The sequence below is a fragment of the Dermacentor silvarum genome, chromosome 4, assembly GCF_013339745.2.
Source record: "Dermacentor silvarum isolate Dsil-2018 chromosome 4, BIME_Dsil_1.4, whole genome shotgun sequence".
Taxonomy (NCBI): domain Eukaryota; kingdom Metazoa; phylum Arthropoda; class Arachnida; order Ixodida; family Ixodidae; genus Dermacentor; species Dermacentor silvarum.
The window spans coordinates 187,328,032-187,350,804 of NC_051157.2; the positions used below are offsets into that span (position 1 = coordinate 187,328,032).

A 22,773-nucleotide genomic window follows, 5' to 3' on the forward strand; every position below is an offset into this window, starting at 1 on the left:
GACGATGTCATATCAGCTTTTACAACAATAGAAAAGTTATTGTCTAAAGCCCTGCAGCGCGAGAAATCCTGACGTTTTTTTTTTTTCCGCTCAAAAACCAAACTGGGCGCTTGAGGAGCGCCGGAAGTCTTGAGCATAGGCACCCTGCAATGCAGTTTGAAGAACAGGGCGCGCCATCTGGCGACCCCAGCAAGAAGCTTGAAGGCGTTCGCGCGCATGGGCCTTTCTTCGCTGCCATTGCTCAGCGCGGGTACAGCGTGGTCTTTTTGAGCTTTTGTCTTTCGCGTCCGAAATACCTGCGCCTGTTTTCTGTAGTTTAAGATCCGATGGCGTCATCAGAACCGTGTGGTCGCACCCCTGTGAAGAAGAAAAGTGGGCGCAGGTACTGCTCTGTCAAAGACTGCCACAGTCGCGAAGGGACGCCAGGCGTGAGGCTGTACAGTTTTCCGTCAAAGCCTTGGGAGAAGTCACGAAGGCAAAAATGGATTATCGCCGTGCGACGAGTCAAGTAAGTGAATTCCTATTTGTAAACAGAAATCGCTGCACGTTACCAAAGCAGCCAAGGACGAGGTTCATTTTTCAGTTAGCAGCAATCGGGTAACAGTGAACGGGCAGTTTTTACGAGGTGGTCGCGTAATGTCACAGTTTATTGTTTGATCAATGTTTCACGGTTTGTAGGTTGATAATATTCTTGCAAACTTTTGGTTTAAAATTACGGAAATCGTTCTGACGAAATAAATGACATGCAATACGATATTTGGAACTAGTTTGCGACGGACTGTTCTCTCCCGTCTTGTGGCATTTGTTTTTTGAGAATGACGATGAAACTACTCGTAGCCGTGTTCGTCGCAAGGAATGAGAAACTTCATGTTCACCGGAAGCCGCCCTCCGTTATGGTCGTGTTTTATTTCGATGTTACATAATCTTCGCGGCGTTGTCGTGGTTGACGCCGGCGGACAAGAAACGCCAAGGGTCCTGTGCTATCATGAGCGTTTCCTGTCCGCTGACCACTTTGCGCTGTTCATTAATGTTATTTATTCCTGGAATAAGGGACTCTACCACCTCGGCTGCCAAGTCACTTCTTCAAATAAAGGTTTATTCATTATATCATTCATTCATTCATTCATTCATTCATTCATGTTGTATTAGTGCATTATCTACTGTACATTAAAAATGACGAAAATTTGTTGCGGCACTCAAGCAGGGGAGAAAACAGTGTGTATTAATTAAGTGTGTGAGGTTAGTAATACTTAGACAAATAATTGTTAAAGTGCAGCGTGTTGTCCAGCTGTTTTAATCATGAACCTTTCATTGATTGACACTGCTACACCTGTTGCATCAGATGGATGGTAATTACTCATGTTTTACTCATTTCAGTTTTGAGGACTCCTCTAGCTGGCAGCCTAATCGAGATTCGAGGGTGTGTTCCAAACATTTTGTGAATGGCGAGAAAAGCACAATTGAAAGCCACCCAGGTTATGTACCAACAATATTCCCGACCGTGTACAAGAAGAGGTCCACTTCATCTACTGCTCAGCTGGCTAGATTTAATAGGTAAGCTTCTCTCTGATGTGCTACTTGGGCTTGTTTGCATCAAAAGCTGGGACTCTTCAATATGTTACATCTTTTCCCATTTAGCTTCGCCATAATGCGGTTGTCTCTACAAATAAATGTGAATGCATGCATGTAGATGTGCCCAAAACAAAATGCATGTGTGTTTACAAAAAGCAGTGACATCCAAGCTTCTGTTAAACGTGCAGGTGGAAGCAGCGGTACTCTGGGTCATCTGCATCACTGGCTACTCCTGCATCAGCTGATTCCCCTGGACCAGCTTCTCCCTACACAGCTGAGACAGGAGCCATTGGTACCAGCAGCCTTGCCACAGTTGATCTAGCAACTAGTACAGACCTGTTGTACGAGCGGAGCTCGACAGAGGGCTTAGATCTACTGTCCACTGTCGCTGCTGAGCTTTGCACTGCAGTAAAATCCGTGGTAAGCTCCTGAAAATTTCGGAAACTGAAGTTGAATGCCTGAAATTGTACAGCTGAATATGTTCTTCGCTCTTATACCATGCTCAGTTACGCCTCCCTGTGTAGCATAGGCAGCAAGTTAGCAGTGTTGTACTCTTATTGCTCATTCCATTCTCATTTTTTCAGTGCAGCACTTGATGCACAATATGTGACAGCATTTTTCTGGAGCGGCTAGTTTGAAATGTTTGTTTATCATCGATAAAGTTTTGTGTTATGACTGATAAAAATGAGGTTGCCACTGTAACCCAACATGGATGTATTTATTCTTTCTTACTGCAATTTTACGCAGGAAACACAAACTGAAGAAAGAAGCGTGTCAAGCAAGAATTTCTCGGTGTTCATGTGCTTCATTAGTGAGTCAGGGACATCAACTCAAGTGACGCATCTTGAGACATGCGACAACAGTGTGCAACACAAGCCAGAGGTCAGTAGCAGGCATAGTGGCTCTGACCACAGAACCAGCTACTTCTCCGGCTACGACAGCATCGCTAAATCTGCAAATGCATTGCAAGACCTGTGCAGTGTCAGCAAAGAAGTGTTTGCAATGCTTCTGAGCATGCTTCCACCTTCAGAGCGAAAATGTGATGTCACTGCTGAGAATAGGCTTCTTTTGTTTCTTTTGAAGTTAAAGCTTGGAATCAGCTACTCATCACTGGCTATTCTCTTCTCGGTAAGCGAAACGTCGGCATCAAGGCATTTCAAGAGTGTTCTCAAAACGCTCGCTGTGGCAACTAAACAATGGATTTTTCGCCCCCCATCAAGAGTGATTCAGGCCACAATGCCAGACAGCTTTAAGGTGCATTATCCTAGCTGCACTATGATTATTGACTGCACAGAAATACGTACAGAGCAGCCACCAACTGTGCAACAAGAACGAGTCTTGTACTCAAATTACAAAGGTGCATATACACTGAAGTTTTTAGTGGCTGTAACACCAGGAGGAATGATTTGTTTTTGTTCAAAGGCCTATGGTGGTAGACTGTCTGATGCCCACATTACAGTTGATTCTGGTTTCCTCGATCTTGTTCAACCTGGGGATACAGTTCTTGCCGATAAGGGATTTCCAGGCATCCAGACAGTTTTAGGAAACCAGAATGCTGTTCTTGTTATGCCTCCATTTCTCCATGCCTCTCAGTTTACGCCAGAGGAGGTTAGGGACTGTGATGTTTGGGACTGTTCGGCACTTTCGCTAGTGCGCAGTGATGCGGAAGAAAGACAGAGAGTCGTTTTGGAGCATTTATCAAAATGGAAAAGAACCTTAAAAATATATATACAGAGGTAGCTGATGGTCTGCGTAACGGCAGTCAGTGTGTCCACACACGCACAGCACACGAGTATAAGCGGGCTGTGACAGTCCCGTGTTTTGAGGCTCACGCTTCCGTCGTCCAAGGCGCTGCAGATTCACCCGTGCTCGAGCCGACTGCGACGACGACACGTTCAGGCCCCGTCCAGCACGGTTCTCGGGCTCGGCACGCTCAGGAGCAGCAACGGCAGCAGGCAGGGAACGCCTTGTACAGCACGACCTCGGTGGCCAGCTCGTACGCCGCTCGCAATCCACGTGCGGCGGTCGCACGTGAGGACCGCGTCTAGCACAGCAACATCTGTGCCAGACGAACGCTGCTGGGCACAGCTCAGGTACAGCAGCTCAGGGACCGGCGGCACTCGGGTCAGCCAGCGCCTCGAGCACTGGCAGCAGGAGCCCTGTTTCCTCGGACGCCCTCGTCCACGCCCGGCTCCGCGATGCTCTGCACCTTGCCACGGACGTCTCGCCAGGCAGGTCCTCTCGCCTCGTTAGCCCCAGGAACTCCGAACTGCTGCCCGCCTGGCTCGAACACTGCGAGCTCGTCCCGTGCCGCCGCGCTCGTGCACCCGTTCACTTCTTCTTCCCGGAGCTTGGGTGGCCGCTCCGATCTTTTAGCGGCACCTCGCGGCACTTACATATGACAGGGACACTTACAATATCGCTCAAGTGCGGATACATGTCGAACGAATGATTCAGAGGATTAAAATATATAATGTCTTGAACAACAAAGTACCAACTGAGCTTATTCCATGCATGACGGATGTTTTTCATGTCTGCTGTGTGCTAGCAAACCTCCAGCTCCCAATAATTAAGCGCAAAGAACAACAACAGTCATTTGTCGTGTCTGCATCATGAACAATCAACTTTGCCTCACTCTGGATTACACAAAATGAAATGAACAGTTGATGGGGGAGCATCAGTGCGCTAGCCACCATTTCGATAATAGGACTTGTCTTCGTCTAGGCTGGCCGGGGGTTTCGACAAGTGCTCTTGGCGAAACATTAGCTAGTGGACTGAGGCCTTCATAGCTTTCTTATTTTGCTGTGTTGCCAAGGGTCTCATCTGCCATGGATACTCACTTTGCATTATTTGTTCGAGCTATTTGCATTTTATTGTTTCGAAATTGGACGTGGTCTTTGAGAAACACCGTGATGGTGGGCTCCGGATTAGTTCTTATTTCATTGCGGTTCTTACAGTGCACTGATATCGCAGAGCACACAGGCGTTGACCAATTTTTGCACACTGTTGGTGCCATTTCCATGCAGCTTAGGTCATCTATGATGTTCCATTAACAAACTTCTGTCTCGTGCTGCATTGTGTCACTTACTTGAGCTTGAAATAGGTGAACCGAGCATGTTCTGGAGCGTTGAAAATAGATGTGTGATGCTGTACAGTGGAAAAAGAGCCTGTTTTTGTTTTTTGTGTGTATAAACTTAAGGGACTGGGTTGAGCTGTTTGATGTAGAGAAGAAAAAAAGGTACTGTACTGGGAACATTTGTGAGTTCTGCGTAGTCACCTGCCTTTACATGTCAGTGAATTTTGTGTACATGTGACTTACTCTTATGTTTTCCACTTTTATATTATGCAATCCTGTTTTGCATGATATTTTTCGTATTTGATGTCATTGCCATTAGGCACTTATGTTTTGAAGTCTGTCATATCGCCTCCGAATGTGATTGCATTTCAACCTGCTTTGGATGCACTAGTTTTAGTTCAGAATAATAACTGTTCCAGCAAGCAGCAGCTTATTGTTTAGCTTCATCGTCATCATCATCAGTCTATTTTTATGTCCACTGCAGGACGAAGGCCCTGTGACCTCCAATTACCCCTGTTTTATGCTAGCTGATTCCAACTTGTGCCTGCAAATTTGATGACTTCATCAGGAAATTTGTTTAGCTTAATATTTACGAAAAGCATGCCCTTCTAGTGCAGCTTCTCAAATGCTGCATTAACTTGCCAACTTATGTTTCTAGTGTGACTGCTTTCAGTGTTGTGCACACATGAAGCAGCAGAACTAGTGAACAAATGACATGTTAACTCTTAATTTTTTTTCTAAGATTGTCAATACCATATACCACTATGTACCTTTTAGGATATAGGCATTTTCTTCGGTTGTGCAATAAAAATGAGAAACGTGAAATGCTTTTTTTTTCATTCTGTTTTGCGCACGAAGTATAGTAGTACAAACAAATCTCAGTGAGCACATGCTTTATTTTGCTGCAGCTGCAGCAGGCAGAAGGTAAGTAAAATAAAATCTTTCAAGGGCTGGGATGCTCTCGTAAAGAAAGGCATCATCCCTGCTGACTTCAATAATGACATTTTGCCTGCTAGAATATACAAAAAAATAACACTTTTGTACATTCAACAAGTACAGTAATATCTGTACTTGAGTGAAATATCTGTGCGTCGTCTTCAGTCTTCGGTTGCTGCCTGTTCCCTGGATGTAGTCTAGGATGCTCTCTCCCGAGCTGTCGAACATGTCTGCTTCTTTACACTTGTGGGGACACTTGATTTCCAAAAGGCATGTTTCCCCAGACAGGTAGAACATGCCATCAGGGCTGCCACACAGCCAAGGCTGATCCGGGTGTATGAGCAAACCCATCTGAAAAAGTTACAATTACCTCACTGCCAGGCACTACAAGCACTCAGTGATTGTCGTAGCTTGTCACAGGCATCCATAATGACCAATAATGCTAGTCTGTAGAGTATCGCCTCCACAGTTTAGTGCAAGTTTCATCATATTAAAACATCTGTCCCCATGTTGAAGTTAATGCCGCCCAAAAGGGTAGTGCTTTATTTTTTTGCTTTGAAGGTTATGTCTCTCTCAAGTGTTCATTGAGAGCACTGAACACCAGACTAAAGTTTGACCTCACCTCCACAACTTCAACACCTAGTTGACGCTCAAACTCCATCCGAGCCAGGGGTTCTGTACGGAGTCCTGTTGTCGAAGAAATAAAAAAAAAGCTTTAAACTTGGCATTGTACAATTAGAATACACATCACTAAAACAAGAATGAAAGAGGTCGACAACCATTTGCAACTACATGTACATGGTTTCTGTTCTGTGATTGTTTTTAAGTGCTGTGTATTCCACTAGAAAAACCTAGTACTTTATACACACCATAAGCCGTGGCCTCTGTAGAAAATGGCCTTGAGTTCAGGATGGCCCTGGCAACCTCCTCAGGGCTCCGTCGGGCATGGAGTATTGTGTGGCTAGTGGTACTGCTTATGCGAAACTTCTTTTCTTTGTGCCACCTAAATTAGAGTTAACATACACAATATCAGAAGGATGAAGAGTACATGTAAAGAGCAACAATGTCCTCTGTCACTGATGTTTCCATACCTTAGACAGCTTGACTGGCCCATGGTGGCCACACATAGGTCTGACAGTGACTCACAGACAATATTTGTCTGATAAAACTCCTTCTGCTCTTGCGTCATGAGTTGTACGTAATCCTTTGCTGCTACACTTAGCTTCGGGTAGGTGCCTGATATCTGCAGCACATGCAAGGCGTTGCAAGGTGCTGGAAGCAGCTGGATAATTTTTTCGAGCTGTGAAACCCGCCTGGCTTCTTGTTCTGCTTCAATGCTGATTAAATCTGCCTCACTCCTCGCCATCTCTTGCAGTGCTTCCGTAAATGGCGATACAATGCCCGGGAAGTGCTTCAATGCATAAAATGGGGACAGCTCTGCAGGCTGTTTGTTTCCTACAAAGGGGCTCTTGTAGTCTGGGAGCAAGAATGACAAAATTCATTGCATATTAAGCAATAGCTAATCAGTGTGCTTAGCACAGAACCACATAAAAAAGTGACAGCTATGAAGGTGATAGCCTGAGAAAAGATGCATTAACAGAGCACTATAGTGATAAGGATGACATGAGATAACAGATGTTTCATGCAATCAGTGCTGTAGTCAAAATTAGCAGCACACGTAATATAAGGTGCGTTAACAGCGCAAGGCCACCAGAGGGGACAGAAGAGAGAAGAGAACGCTGACGTACGTACTATGCACATACTATGCAACAGCAATACAACCAAGTGCATCGTACTTCCAAACAATTCTTCAATGCTGGCCTTATCATTTAGCTGCGGCTTCCCTCGTGGCTTTCCCCATGCCTGTGGTGCACTTGTGCAGGACACATGATCAAATTCATTCAAATAGAAAGCAACTGCAGCACAGTGCTTGCAGTTACCCAGGCTGCCGTAGCGGCACGTGCATTTGCCACTTTCGATTGTGCGGGGCTCCGTCGTCAGCTGCGAATCGGAATCAGAAGAACAGGCAGCTGAATCATAATGCGAGACCAAATAAAAACAAAGAAAAGTGAAGTCGGGGCCGTAACAAGCATTGAACGCCGGAAACAGTCGGTTAATGCATTTCTCGAGCCTTGTTATATCGCACATGCACAAAAGCATACTTAGGCGACATCGTTTTGTTTACTTACTTTGAGGTCCACTTGGTATACGTGCTTGCTTTGCTCCGACAGACATTTTGCAGAGATCTCAGACCCGTCAACCTCCCGGACACCGAACACATGGTTATTGTCCAGCAAGCGGCGTCCTTTCCGCAGTAGCGATGGCCGAAAATACTCGTCGAGGCCGTGGACCGGCTTGAAACCGCAATGCAGAACCCGCGACATCGCGGGTAGCTTGCGTCTCTCTACGGGTGCTGCCGAGTGAAAACGTTCGCGAGCAAATGCAGTTGCGGTGCAACGTTGATAACAGTTCAAACGTCGCAAGCACAGTCGGAAGCAACCACGGAAAGTAGGGCTCGAAGGGCACTGACACACGGTGGCAAAGTTTCGTTTCCCGGTGGAGCGCCTGCGTGATTGGGGACGCCTCCGTTGGTGGCGCGGATAGCAGCGCGCTGGTGGCGCCGCCCGACGATTGTAGGTTCCCTATACGCAACGTCCGCTGGTGACGTGTTGCAATGACTGTAGCGGCCAATTCGAAATGTACGTACTATTTTCCTTAGCTAGGAAGCCTCGACGCTCAGCATAGGGAGCAGCCAGCGTTATATTTTGCTTACTCACTCAGCGGAAGGCAGAGGCTAGTCATCGCCAACTACGCGGCTGTCCATTTTAAGATGCTGTTGGGCGCTGGCCTGGCGCTCTGCCAGTGCAGTTGCCTCCTGAAACAGTCCTTTAATTTCCACTCACATTACGCTAGCTTCGTTGAAAGAATAAAGCCACGCTTTTGTGACAGTGCAGAGTTTTTTTTAGCGGTGCCGGTATCGTGACATGCAACTCAGGAGTTATTTTTACGTGGTACGGGCTTGACAGCTAAAATAAACGAGGGATCCGTAGCTGACAACTTCTTGGCATTCATTGTAACGCGACGTTGTTTCGTACTAGCTGCCGTCCCATTTGTTTTAACTGCTGGCCTAGGATTAGGAAATTTGACTTCATATTATGTTTAGCAGTTTTGAGTCATGCAACAAACATCAGTGAACAAAAGTAGTTTATTTCAATCTTTCATTTGGTTGTAGGCCTATTCGGGTACTCCACGAGAGTAATACCATTTTGGACGACAACACAAGATATTTACATGTGCTCAAATTGCTTTCCGTCCATTGCGATGCACAGACGGAGGTGCTCTTTCATGGAGTTCATAGTAGTCTGGAAATGTTGTCGAGGGAGATTTTCACACGTTGCTTCATATCCTTGAGGTTGGCTAGTTCCGTCTTGAAAACCTCATTTTTAACATATCCCCAGAGAAAGAAGTCCAAGGGTGACAAATCGGGTGACCTAGGCGGCCAGGGTGTGTTTCCACCACGCCCAATCCACTGGTTGGGAAAGGACTCGTCAATGGATTTACGAGCCGGTGAAAAAAAAATGTCACAGTTTCGCCCTAAGGGCGAAGCAATGAATGCGATAGCAACACAGCAATGTCATACGAAGTAAGGTGAGCGGCTTTGGTATAGCAATATGAATTGTAGTAAACATGAGCTGATTAAGTAAGCAGGTGTGCAGCGGCGTAAGTAGACCGACATGAAGAGAGACTCGATGACCACGAGAAGGCGCGTGTGAAACGGTGGTGTTCATGAGAAGCGCTTCCCGTGGGCAGCGCGTGTGAAGGGACACACTTGTAGCGCTGCACTGCCGATCCGTCGTGTTTCACGTGGTGCGATTTTGCAGTGCATTTTTCGCAGCTACGATTTCCGCAGGGCAGCATTGCGTGTGTAGCGTGCGTTGGAAAATGTGGCCCGACTATTACGAACTGAATGAACAAGCGTGGTGTGAGCGCGCACAAACACGAAGAGATCACACTGAATGACAGCAGACAACGACTGTCAAAACGCTGGCAGCAAGCATACGCCGCAGCGGGCGAAGGTACGTGCGGTCTATCGCTTCAACGGAAACTGAGCGGCGAATGCACTTAAAGGTCAGAGCCGTGTGGAGATAAGAGACGGTGCGAGCGAGCGGCGAGCGACGAGCGCGGTTGTTGGCAGAGAAGTGCGCCCCCCCCCCCCCCTTGCTCCCTCCGGCGCTGGCTTCCTGCTTCCTTGCTTGCGCGTGGGAGATTGAGTGCGTTCGCTCTCCGTGATAGCGCGCGTCTCCGCACGCTTCCTCTCGGGCATACGGCGCGCGGCGAAGATTTTATCTATAGGGAACCTCACGGCGACGGCGACGACGGCGACGACGACGCCGACGGCAGAAATCCGGTTCAGGTGTCCATATAATTGCTATCGCAATAAAATGCGGCGGGGTTCCGTCGTGCTGGAACCCCATTTTTTTTCAGCGCAGCCAGTGGTAACTCTGACCCCCGTATTAACAAACGCTCCTCGACTTGACCCTCAACTTGAAGCGCCCCTTGATAGCCGTTTTTCTTTTCACAAAGCGCGCTCGACTCGAAACGCTCCTTAAGTGAAGGAAATCTCGAGGGTTTTTCTCGAGAATCTCAAGGTAGCTTCAATGCTACCTTGAGCCTCTCCTTCACTTGAGTGTTATGGCGAACTACGCTTTGTTTGAGGACTGTGTTCTCCGCGTCGACGAGCTATTTGGCGTCGTCATGGACAACAATGACATTGCAGACGTACCGCGACAGCGGCTGAGGTACCGTCTAAATCCCATGTAACACTTTAACAACAGCGAATTTCTCGCACGCTATCGTTCCACAAAGTGTACTGTGAAGAAGCTGCTGGACTGCCTGCTACTTGAACAGAACGACAGCAACCATGGCCACCCTCTTCCACCAATGCTCCAACTTCTTATCGCTCCACGTTTTTAGGTAGCGGCCACATTTCAAGTTGTGACAGGTGACCTAGTGTCGCAATCAACAGTGAGCCGCGTCGTCGAACGTGTGTGACGGCTCATTGATACGCACTTGTTCCAGATCGTCGTGACGTTTCCGATCACCGATAACGAGTTTCCTGTGACGATGGTGGAATTCTACCGTATTGCTAAGTTTCCCGAGGTGACAAGGTGCATAGACTGCACCCACATCTGCATTAAGTCGCCGCGTGGGCTGAATGGTGAAGTTTACTGCAACAGGAAGGGTTACTTCTTCAATAATATACAGGCAAATTGCTGCCTCTTTTCTTTTTTCTTTACTACGGCAGCAGTAATTCTTGAAATGAGAGTCATGTGCAATATATTAGTATGTACGACCTTCGATAAACGGTATACTGGCTAACCTAATCAGTTATGATAGAAATAAGTTAACTTTATTACGATCCCTTTATACTCTGGTAACGACATAGCACAATTTCGTGAAACTGCGAGGTTATTTTTGAGAGTACATGAAGATTGGCGCACCATTAAATAGTGCTAGATGTTTTTATTTTAGGAGAATATTGTACATATCGTGGCTCTTTGCATCTTTCAATTTCTTTGAATCACCTATAGGGAAGTGTATGGCCTTGCAATTTTTCAAAGCAGCAACTACTTCTGCTCATAAAAGAATATCATGTATGTATGAGGTGCGTGGCTTAGATTTACTTCATTTCACAAACACCGCATAACATTCTTTTCTTCCATTAGGTTATGGCAGGGCCGAATCTCCAATTTTTCGACGTCAATAGCTGCCCGGGATCCGGGCACTACAGCCGAATCTTAGACAACAGTCGTGCACGCGATCTTTACGAGATCAAACGAGTGCCTGGGCTCCTATTTGGCGATGTTGGCTACGCATGCACGCCTTTCGTCATGACCTCACCGGCTGACTCCGGACGACCGCATAGCCCCGAGAGGCGGTCAGTACCGCAGTATAAACCAAACAGCTTGTGGCTTTCGCAATGATACTTATGTAATTACGTACATTTTATTGTGTTTAAAGCTTTCATTTAAGCAAGCTTGATATATATTTTAGAGGTTCTGATGCAATTTTGCAAATTATGGCTTTGTATTATTACCTTCATGTATTTGCTTGCAATCTGTTTTTGCTGCACTGAATATAAGCCACATCACAATAGAATTAAGATATTAGCAGCAGGAACGTTGGCTACAGGCCTGCTTATGATTACAAGGTATAACGTTCGTCTCCAAGTAGTTCGCATAAGTGCAAACTAACATTGTCTGTTTTGCACAGGTATCAAGCAGCTCACATCCGCACCCGGAATACTGTGGAGAGGGCTTTCGGTGTGTGGAAGCGTCACTTCCCATGTTTAGACATGGGGCTTCAGCACTTTCTTCGTTACGACAGCCTGTGCGGCCCTGCATAACCTGACAATCCTGAGGCAAGACCCAGAACCGCCAGCTGTGGTGATCCAACGATACTTGAGGCGGCTGCAGCAGCCTGATGTGGCGAGTCAAGCAGACACACTACATGGATCGCAATGCTGAATGCGGCTTATCGCTCGAACATTTCACTAAGGCATCATAAAAATGAATTTGCATCTTGTTCCACCTAGATCGCAAATAAATTAGTACACTTGCGAACTCCGATTATGTGCAAGTAAGAGAAGCAGGAACGCCATCAAAGTTCAAGCGGAATAACTGCTCTGGACGCTCTTTTAGTATTTCCTTGATACGTATATTTTCGTGCTGTTTCATGTTTTGTGTATATCATTGCTTATTTGCACCAGTAGTTTGGACCATTCACCGCAGCTGTAGCTGTTTCATACTTCTTGCACATTAGAACATAGACGTGTGTGAAAAATACAATGAAATATTTATTGTTCTGCGGCTTGTTTTGTGCAAGTTGCTCCTTCTGGGCCTCTAATTCAAGAAGGGCTTTTCACGGGCTCTGTTTGAGCGCTACGATACCAAGAGCAATCGCCAGCACGTTAGCAGCATCTGGAGCTCCACGTCATTGCGCCACTTTTGGTGCTCCAGCTGCTGTTGCCGCAACTGAGTTTCAATTTTGTGAAGCTACTGCTTCCGTTGTTCGTGCATCCTGTGACGACGTCGTTGCTGGAAGAGCTGCTGCCGACGCAAGCGCATCTCTCAAGAATGCAGTTCTGCTTTGCGCTCATCTTTTTGAAGCGCCTTCAGTCGGGCAGCTCCTTCAGGAGCGATCACACGCTCTATGGCTGCTATGCGGCCTCGCGCTGGTCTCCATTGTGTGCCAATACCAGCTGAAGCTTCTGAAGCGTCCGGTTGAGCAGGCGTTGGCACTGCATGTGGCGTGTCACTTTATTGAGCTGGCGTTGCTGGCCCAGCTAGTTCTGGTAAAAAGCTGGTTTCAAAGGTGTCGGTCGTTGACAGCAGCAAGGTACTGGAACCTGCCAAAACAGCGCTTTCCTGAGCCGGTAGTGGTGCATAAACTGGATTATCTGCACACATAAAACAAACATTGCATTGAAGCCTAGGAGGTACTACAGTTGAAAACTCATATTTATAAGAAGTGCTGATTACACTGTTGGGACATCTTATGAGTACATACATGCATGCACATTAATAAGACAGCCACAACAGATCAGTCACACACGGAAATGGAAGCCGATATTGGCCCTAAACTGCAGTCCATGCCAGCAAGTAAAAACAAAAAGTAAGCAGCTTATCTGTATGATGCCTTCCGAAGCCTAGGAGGCACTACAGTTGAAAACTCATATTTATAACAAGTGCAGATTACGCTGTTGGGACATCTTATGAGTACAACTACACATACATGCATGCACATTAATAAGACAGCCACAACAGATCAGTCACACACGGAAATGGAAGCCGCTATTGGCCCTAAACTGCAGTCCATGCCAGCAAGTAAAAACAAAAAGTAAGCAGCTTATCTGTATGATGCCTTCCAAGTGTGTTAGTCATTGAAACAAATAGGAAAAGTGTGTTCCAGTCTCGATTCAGTGCTGTCGTAAGAAGAGGCTATAAAGCTTCACGACTGGACAGTGGCACCTGAAAAGCATGTTATTTAAAATGACAGCAGATAAACTGATGTCTGTGATGTTTGCGACATATGGTAGTTACACAAACATACTGCCAAAAGAAGGCTCAATTCTACAGATTCCACTGCTGCTGGACACGCAAGCTATTGATTTTTACTGCTGGCTGGAGGCATGTCAGCTGTAGCATCAGTTTCAAACAGAAGAAACAACTTATCTGATGATGCCTGCTGCATGTTAGTCACAAAAATCAGTTGCAAAGAAGACATGTTGCCAGGAGCCAGTGCTCTTGGAGCAGCACGCAGCTGAGCTTTATGATTGAAGGCGCCCGAGCTCTAGATGACGGCATGCTCGTTGCTTCTGATAGAGCGGAGACTTCCGCAGGTGGGCGTGGTACCACAGAGGTAGTGTCTGCAGATATAAAAGAAGCAGAACTAGGTCACAACAGGCAGGTGATGCGATCAGAAGTGCATTCATACATTGTAACTTTAATGCAGGAACACTTTTGTTTGAGTGCTTGCACACTTCTTTTTCTACATGCACATACAGGAATCATAATGAATGTGTGTTCATGGTATCCGCATTAAAATTAGATAACAGGTGGTAGGGGGTGCATTGTTGACAGCATGCGAACACCCAGGCATCTCGGTAAGAATAAAGGCCAACCTCCATGCAGCGAACTTTCGCGACGAATTTCACGTGACGAAAAATCCAGCGCAAGCGCCGTCGCGAATTCGTCACACCACACTCCATGCAACCAAGAGCCGGCGAACGCCGCCAACCATGCGGTCGACGCAGCCCGCGAGGAATCATTGCGGCCAGACGAGATAGGCTACGAAAGCGACGTTGGCGAATGAAAGCAGAAGGCAAGACAGCGCCTAAATCAATGTTTTTACACGTAAAATAAGGCACCTGACCTGAACAAGTGCGTACAGTAAGTGTTCGCTGTTAGCCGGAATCTATTTAGACTAACTTTTTGTGTGTGTGTGTGAATACGCGGCACGTCGGTATTTCGCCAATACTTATCCCTCGTCTGTCACCCTGCGTTTGTTTACAGCTCTCTCCGCTCGCGCGCAGCTGAGTTTTTCTCCCGTCAGCTTCCGCCTTCGAGCCTGCCCAGCTGTCGAGGAAACACGGAAAGTTATTAGACAGTTTTAGTATAGCACGCAACTAATAGCGTACGTTATACGCTATAGTACAGCGTACGTTAAGCAGCGCATGTTTATTACAGTTTTAGTTGGCCTGCGAGATCTTCCGATCTCAAAGGCCATATGCCATCGTCACGCGTATCTCTCAATTTCACCAATGTGACGCTGACATATCGAAGGTTTCCCTCGTTAGGCTTCGTTTCGTTTGAAACGAGAAGCGATCTCGAAAACTCCACAAGGTTATCCGTAATATACTGTCGTCGAAGCGGCCTGAGACTAAGCGAAAGCCGTTTACGCAGTCATTTGCGACGAACGAAGCGAATTCTACAAAAGCCACGCCAAATTCAATTCGAAGCGGGCAGTGGGGCCCGCCGCCATGTTACAGTAGTCATGTTTTACGTACGTGGCTTGCGAGAAGGCTCTTTTGTCGCTTAAAGTAGCGAGCCGCCCATATGCCGCACCTACGCGATGCTTCAGCTCGCGTTTTTCTCGGATGTGCCAGTGAACTATGCCCTGCAAACTTCAATCAAACGTCTTTCTAAAACACGGCGGTACGCAAGACATCCTGTTGCGGGTATGCATGGGCAGAGCATCATCGGGAAGCGAAGCCTCTAGCTACATAGACTACACAAAATAAGCAGTGACCACATATTATTAACTAGAACATTGAGGCAGAACAACCGACAAGGAGGTGAAACAGCGCTGGAAAACAAGCGTTTGAAACGAAGGTAGGAAATAGCTGAACAGTAGCCAAGTGTCAACAACCGAAACTCCCGTCGACGGGCGACCGACGGAAGTCAACCTCTGCGCTGTGGTCCGATTGGTCCACGCTCTCCGCCGCGCGCGACGACTTCCGGCGGCGGCGGTTCGCTGGGCGGCGAATATCTGGAGAGAGTGGATCGGCGGCGAACAGTCATTTTTCTGACGTCGGGCGGCGGGCGGCCATCGCCGAGCGGCCGCCGCCGAAAGTTCGTCGCCTTTTCGCTCCATAGAGGTTGGCCTTAAGAGATTGAGACAGCTCGGCCAAGTGCATGCCAATTGTGTGAGACCCAAACAAATATGAAAAAAAAGAGACTTTCCTTCATGAAACAGTCCTCCAACAGCGGCAAAATGTTGACTGGTGGATTGGGGCATTTCAGCCATGGCAGGTGAAAGCTACAGGTTTGTTGACAGGCCAGCCTTTTCCTGCACTGGAAGTGGCGCTAGGAAAGAGGAGATCTGCACATACAAAACAACCAGATTCAATTACAGCTCCAACGGTGTGCAAGGCTATAGCAAACTAGCCATGATATCAGTTATTACATTCATGACACGCAAGGACACCATAAACGTAATAAAAATGCATGCCAATGACAATAATTTGGGGAGGTAACAGCAACATGCTGGTACAACATGGAATACTGCTGCCAGAAAGTAATGACGAACGTAAATTTTTGTGAAATTGACACATAAGCCATAGGAATAGCTGCGCCAGCTGCGTTACTCACAAAGATAACACAGAAACATAACATCTCACAAACAATACACATGCATGCAGTTATAGCACAACGCAACAGCTGCTACATGCCAACAGCTCCTGCCAATTCTGCCTTCAAGCCACTCGTCCATGCTGCCTTGATTGCCTGTCACCATAACTTCGAAGGTACGCGCGGATGGTAGCGACAGCACGGGCTGGCTCATATGGGCTCCGTCGCGGTCGTAGGGGTTTGGGAGCCGTGTCCCAATGTGCGAGGCAGCCGCCCGACAAGCGCCAATGATGAGCTCATTGGCCGGCAGGTAGGTGGCCCACCCTCTGAGGCAAAAGAGTGTAAATGCATGTTTGAGTGCAAATGCTCATTCAAAATTACAGGTTAAAAAGCAACGAACACGTTTAAACGCGACTAGCAACCTATTCGCACTGTAATGTCGACAACATATTAGATAATACATAGATAACCCACTAGCTACACTTTCTCAATATGCCGATAATTATTTGCGCGTACATAACGTGCGCAGAATATTTGTTGTTAAACTCGCAACAGCAAAAACATTTTTTTGCGCTTTGCATAACCATTATTAATAAAATTATGCAGCAACTCGGGGATACGCGCGTATGCCAGGAGGGGAGGGGGACGCTGGTATTCTTTCAATGGTTCCGAGGCTGCATACAATTCTTTTTACACATTTAGTTCAACCGTACTCTGGAGACCTCTGCGCTGCTTCAACTTACCAAGCAAACGTAAGGAGCAATTCTCACCTGTTGCGTACAAATCCCGCTTTTCTTCAGAATCTTTCTTTATACATTGGGATTTTTCATTGTCCCACAGCTTCCGCTGCTGCATCACTGTGACGCGACGAATACCTGGTTGGCTGTTGTATTCCACGGTCAGCTTCTCCCAGGCACTGTCCTTGGTGCGCTTCGAAGTATTATCAGTCTTGCGGTTTTCAATAACCGTTCTGTGCCTCACCACCAGATTACGGAGCCGAGCCGCTATTCTGGACATTCCGCCATTTTCTTCGAGGCGTGACGTAGGCGCGACTTATACAAAATGGCGCTGATGGCCCCGTTTTGCTTTCGTGACATGACGCAAATTTGACGTTTCGCCTAGGAAACTAATGTAGGCATTGAACCTAGCATTCTTGATAAAGGAAAACAGTTTTCCTCCCCAGTAAAAATAAAGCCGCTAGCTCAAAGCGTACGATTATTCCATCAAAATCGTTTCTCGCTTCCGTCGTCTGCATGCGCACAAGCTGTCGTCTGCTTCATTAGCTAGGATGCGTGTCCTTGGGAAACGGAATGAGTCATCGTATACTGGCGCCCACGCGCTTGCTTTCTAGCTTGAGACAACATACGCGACCTACCAGTGATGATGAGCGCACGATCTAGGCTGCGTTATCGCAAGTGACTCAGCCCGACTCGTCTGGCTGAGAAGCGGGCGAATGTCATTGATAGCGTTGCGCGCGCCACAGGTATCCGCTCGCGCGATGCAAGCGCCGGCACTGCCATCTTTTGTTCACTTCGCTGCTTACTCGCACCGCGAGAGGAAACTTCATGCCGCCGCCTAGCGTACATTTACTTTTATAAATTAAAACGTTGCCGTTGTCATAGCCTTTGATGACGCGAAAAGACATTAATATTGATCAGAATACAAACGCAGTAGCGAAAAGTGCAAAAAGTCGCAAGAAGTTTGCGAGTTTCAACCAATATTATTTCAAATAAACGTTTTTTTAATAGAAATGATGGTTCAAAACACAAATGCCACCACCACCCGAGAGCGATGCAATTGCTATGAGCACGCGTTGTGAACAAAAGATTTTCATGGCCCCAAATGACAGGGGAAATGCGGCGATACGCATGCCTCTCGACTGACACTGCATATGGCCGCTCATCATCATAATTCGCGCGGCTCGTCGCACCACAAATTATGGCGGAAAATCTGTGCAATGGCGGCCCAGCGCAACGTCACGCAACGTCAAATTGACGTTTACGAAACGGCCCTTCCTGTGACGTTCTTCACGCGATATTCTTTCAGCCAATCAACAACTGACATGCCGACTATCTTGGAACGCCACCACATATTCGCGAAATTGCAGATGCATTTCGCGGGCTTCTGCACACTACCGTACACTTTCTTTTTAAAGCGCTAAAGTCGCAATATAGGTGAGAAGGACCACAAAAAAGTATTAGTCGATAAAATTTGCAGCTCCACATCACGTTTCGTCATTCTGACGAAAACGCAAAATTGCATATTGCAAAACTTCCGTTTCCCGGCACAAATTTCAAAACACGTGACCTTTAGACAGCGAATGAGACAGCCAAGATGGCGGATAATGGCGGCCGTGCAGCCGCCATGCGTGTCCAGAATAGAGCCTCAGTTCCCGTTCTTCACGCGTGTTGACAAACCAGGACACGCCGGTTTTGCCGCGATGGAACTGGCTACAAATATAGGTGATTTTAGCTCTCCTGGTCATCTTATGTAAGCGCTGCACTTTGAAATATTTTTTGTTGATTTTCTCAGAACCTATTTTTTGCGATTTCTTCAAACGCAAACATTCATAACTTTTTTTCATAAAAAGATGTTTAGTGAAACTTGGCACAAGCTTTTCTCACATTATTGGGTGTGCAATGAACCCCAACAAGTAAAATCGTGCCACTAGTTTTGATATGGCTGCTTCTTACACCAAGGCGCACCCAAAGAAAGCACACATTTTTTGGTTATTTCACCACTATGCTTATACAATTCATCTGATCTCACTAATTTTGGTTCATTGCACAGACCAAAGCCTCCGATATACCGCCACCATACATTGTTTCTTTATCGAGGTAAAGTTATGAGTGTTGGCTTGTGACCAACATTTGATGAAGTTTTTCAAATAAAAGATATTGAAAAAAATAATACATACTTCAAAATGCTCTCATGGGCCTAAAAAGTGTGCTTTATGATGTAGACCAATAATTTGTATTGTTTATCGTTTTTTTTAATTTTTTCCCAGCACTTGGCCTCATACCTTAAAGGGAAACGTCAACGCGTTTGGAAAACTGGCGCCTACCAGGGCTCCCGAAACGGGTGACGGTGTAGTGGGCGATGGCTAGCCTCTTCTTTGCGCCGACCAACGAAAGAAAAGATAACGCCAGCCGTGGTCTAAGCTGAGCGTTTAGGCTCCGTAGCCTGGGGAATCACCACAGACATTTCGAATTGGGCGCCGCAGTCACCGCAACACGTCATCAGCGGACGTTGCGTTAGCACTAGATTTCCGGCACGCCATGTTCGCCGCGTTTCGGTTTCATGCGGGAAAAATACTTCATTTTCGTGGGCTGCAGGGCTTTACAGAGTGACTTTTTCTTTGCTTTAAAAACTGATACGGCATCGTCATCTCCGTGGCTACAAACTCGCCATTAGCAATAACCGCCAAACGTCGCTAATTAAAAAGCTCGTTACACAATTGTAGTAAATAACTATGTAATTCGCATGGTTCTCATAATTGCGGACGTCCGCCGAACCTGAAAGCTTGCTCCTTAAGAAAATTCCTAGTTTTGTCGACAAACCTACGTTTAGGATTTTTTGAAAGTGACCGCTGAAACACCATGTATGTGTGTGTGTATATATATATATATATATATATATATATATATATATTAAAAGCGAAGTCACGAGCATACAGCATGAAATAAACGCAAAAATAGAAAGAGGCACCCCTTGCCTTAATGCTAAAATGAAAAATTCGCCGTGCGGCCAAGCCGCCAATAGTATTATTTTAGGAAAAGCTTGATGATGTCTTTTACCATGAAGTATTAGCGACACTATCATTGTTTGGCCATTATAGACGCCTTTCTTATTGTTTTAGTTTTTATTATTTATTACAAGAAGAATGTTGCCGGGAGCCAGTGCTGCTGCAGCAGCATGCAGCTGAGCTTTCTGACTGAAGGCGCCCGAGCTCTAGATGACGGCATGCCCGTTGCTTCTGATAGAGCGGAGACTTCCGCAGCTGGCCGTGGTACCACAGAGGTGGCGTCTGCAGATATAAAGGAAGCAAAACTAGTGCCCTACAGGCAAGGTGATGCGATCAGAAGTGCCTTCATACATTGTATTGTAACTTTACTGCAGGAACGCTTTTGTTTGAGTGCTTGCACACTTACTTTTCTACATGTACATACAGGAATCACAATGAATGTGTGCATGGTATCCGCATTAAAATTAGATAACAGGTGGTAGGGGGTGCATTGTTGACAGCATGCGAACATTTAGGCATCTCGGTAAGAATAAGAGATTCAGACAGCTCGGCCAAGTGCATGCCAATTGTGTGAGACCCAAACAAATGTGAAAAAAAAAGAGACTTTCCTTCATGAAACGGTCCTCCAACAGCGGCAAAATGTTGACTGGTGGATTGGGGCATTTCAGCCATGGCAGGTGAAAGCTACAGGTTTGTTGACAGCCCAGCCTTTTCCTGCACTGGAAGTGGTGCTAGGAAAGAAGAGATCTGCACATACAAAACAATCAGATTCAATTACAGCTCCAACGGTGGGCAAGGCTAGAAAACTCGCCATGATCTCAGTTATTACATTCATGACACGCAAGGACACCATAAACGTAATAAAAATGCATGCCAATGACAATAATTTGGGGAGGTAACAGCAACATGCTCGTACAACATGGAATACTGCTGCCAGAAAGTAATGACGAACGTAAATTTTGACACATGATTGAGGACCTTAACCGAGAAAGTGTAAGAGTGGGGTTGAAGATTAATATGCAGAAGACAAAAATACTGTTAAATAGCCCGGCAAGGGAACAAGAATTCAGAATCGCCGTCAGCCTGTATAGGCTTTCAATGAGTACGCTTATCTAGGTCAAATAGTCACAGGTGACCCTGATCATGAGAAATAAATTTACAGAAGAATAAAATTGGGTTGGAGTGCATACGGCAGGAATTGCCATATCCTGACTGGGAGCTTACCACTGTCGTTGAAAAGTGTACAATCATTGCATTCTACCGGTGCTAACATCTGGGGCAGAAACATGGAGGTTAACAAAGAAGCTCGAGAACAAGTTAAGGACAGCGCATAGAGCGATGGAACGAATAATGTTAGGCCTAACGTTAAGCGACAGGAAAAGAGCGGTGTGTATCAGAGAACAAACGGGGATAGCCGATATTCTAGTTGACATTAAGCGGAAAAAATGGAGCTGGGCAGGCCATGTAATACGTAGGATGGATATCCAGTGGACCATTCGAATTACAGAATGGACACCAAGAGAAGGGAAGCGCAGTCGAGGACTGCAGAAAACTAGGGGTGATGAAGCTGGGAAATTTGCAGGCGCAAGTTGGAATCAGCTAGCGCAAGACAGGGGTAATTGGAGATCACAGGGAGCGGCCTTCGTCCTGCAGTGGACATAAATATAGGATGATGATGACGACCCCGTAGTATTAAAACACTCCTCAACCTGCCCGCAGGGGCGTCTGCGCGAGCAGGCGTTTGGTGAGTTGCGCCACCACGTACCCGAGCACAAGAGGGTTGGACCCTCTCGCGCTTAACAATGCGTGGCTTAGCCGTGTCCGGGGAAAAGGGGATCCTGGAGGTTGAGCTGAAGCCGGGTGCTTGGACCTTTATGGCCCCCTGGCGGAGGCAACACACCTCTTTGGCCTCGGCTTCACGTAGACGGCACTCCCGGACTGACCCACCCGAGGGAAATCGGTAGTTGCCTTTTCCTATCCTCCTCTTCAATCTTCGTCTTTTTCTCTCACTTTCAATCTTTTCTGTCTCCTTCTCACTTATATTCTGATTTTCCAGGCAGCTAGGGTTAACCTTGTGTGAGATAGCCAACCTTGGTTATATCATATTTGGTGGTTGTGTACAGCTGGCGTTGGCAGGTCTTGTTCATAACAATCCTGTCACGTCCCCTTGTTGGGCTCCGCGGTGGGCGGCTGGCACCGCTGCCGAAGTCACACTAATTTGTATGGCTTCCTCATACCCAAAACTTCCTGATCGCCCTCTCATAAAAAGAGGGCGCACCGATGAATCCTTCAACTTCTTCACAATGGCCACCGAAATTTTTCCACGTTTCCACGTGATTCACTGTGAAAACACCGACTAAAAAGCAACAAACATTTCACCCTTCTTGGTGTCAAACTGTCTCACGGAGGTCATTGGAAGTGGCTACAAAGCCACCAAGATGGCAAGTGGTGACCTTCTGATTGAGGTAAAAGACAAAATGCAGTACAAGAAACTAACAAACCTGGTGGCATTTGGCGATAAATCCATATCTGTCAGCGCACACCGAACAATGAACACCATCAAGGGTGCGGTTTCAGACGACGACCTCATGTATTTGACTGATGAAGAACTCCTGAATGGATGGAAAGAAGAAAATGTTATAAATGTACAACGCATAAAAATCAGGCGCGACAACAAAGAACTACCAACCAAACATATAGTACTTACTTTTGGCTCTAGCATACTCCCAAATGCAATAGAAACAGGCTACCTTAAACTGCGTGTAAGACCTTACATTCCAAATCCACGACGCTGCTACAAGTGTCAGAGGTTT

The 22,773-nt window shown here is 46.6% G+C and overlaps 2 protein-coding genes across 2 annotated transcripts; one reads left to right on the forward strand and one right to left on the reverse strand.

The window, feature by feature from the left end:
• Positions 1-269: 269 nt before the first annotated feature.
• LOC119449112 (uncharacterized) lies at positions 270-4,395 on the forward strand. The gene is made up of 6 exons (XM_049666287.1): positions 270-508; positions 1,378-1,554; positions 1,761-1,992; positions 2,320-3,180; positions 3,661-3,665; positions 3,978-4,395. The coding sequence occupies exons 1-6, from the start codon at positions 327-329 to the stop codon at positions 4,186-4,188; spliced, it is 1,668 nt and encodes a 555-aa protein (XP_049522244.1). The 5' UTR covers positions 270-326; the 3' UTR covers positions 4,189-4,395.
• A 1,147-nt stretch (positions 4,396-5,542) lies between these two features.
• Positions 5,543-17,232, reverse strand: LOC119448438 (uncharacterized). The gene is given in 7 exon segments (XM_049666651.1): positions 5,543-5,935; positions 6,207-6,271; positions 6,454-6,587; positions 6,676-7,060; positions 16,321-16,488; positions 16,491-16,541; positions 16,986-17,232. Coding segments are annotated over 7 exon segments (1,443 nt in total).
• Between the last annotated feature and the right edge of the window lie 5,541 nt (positions 17,233-22,773).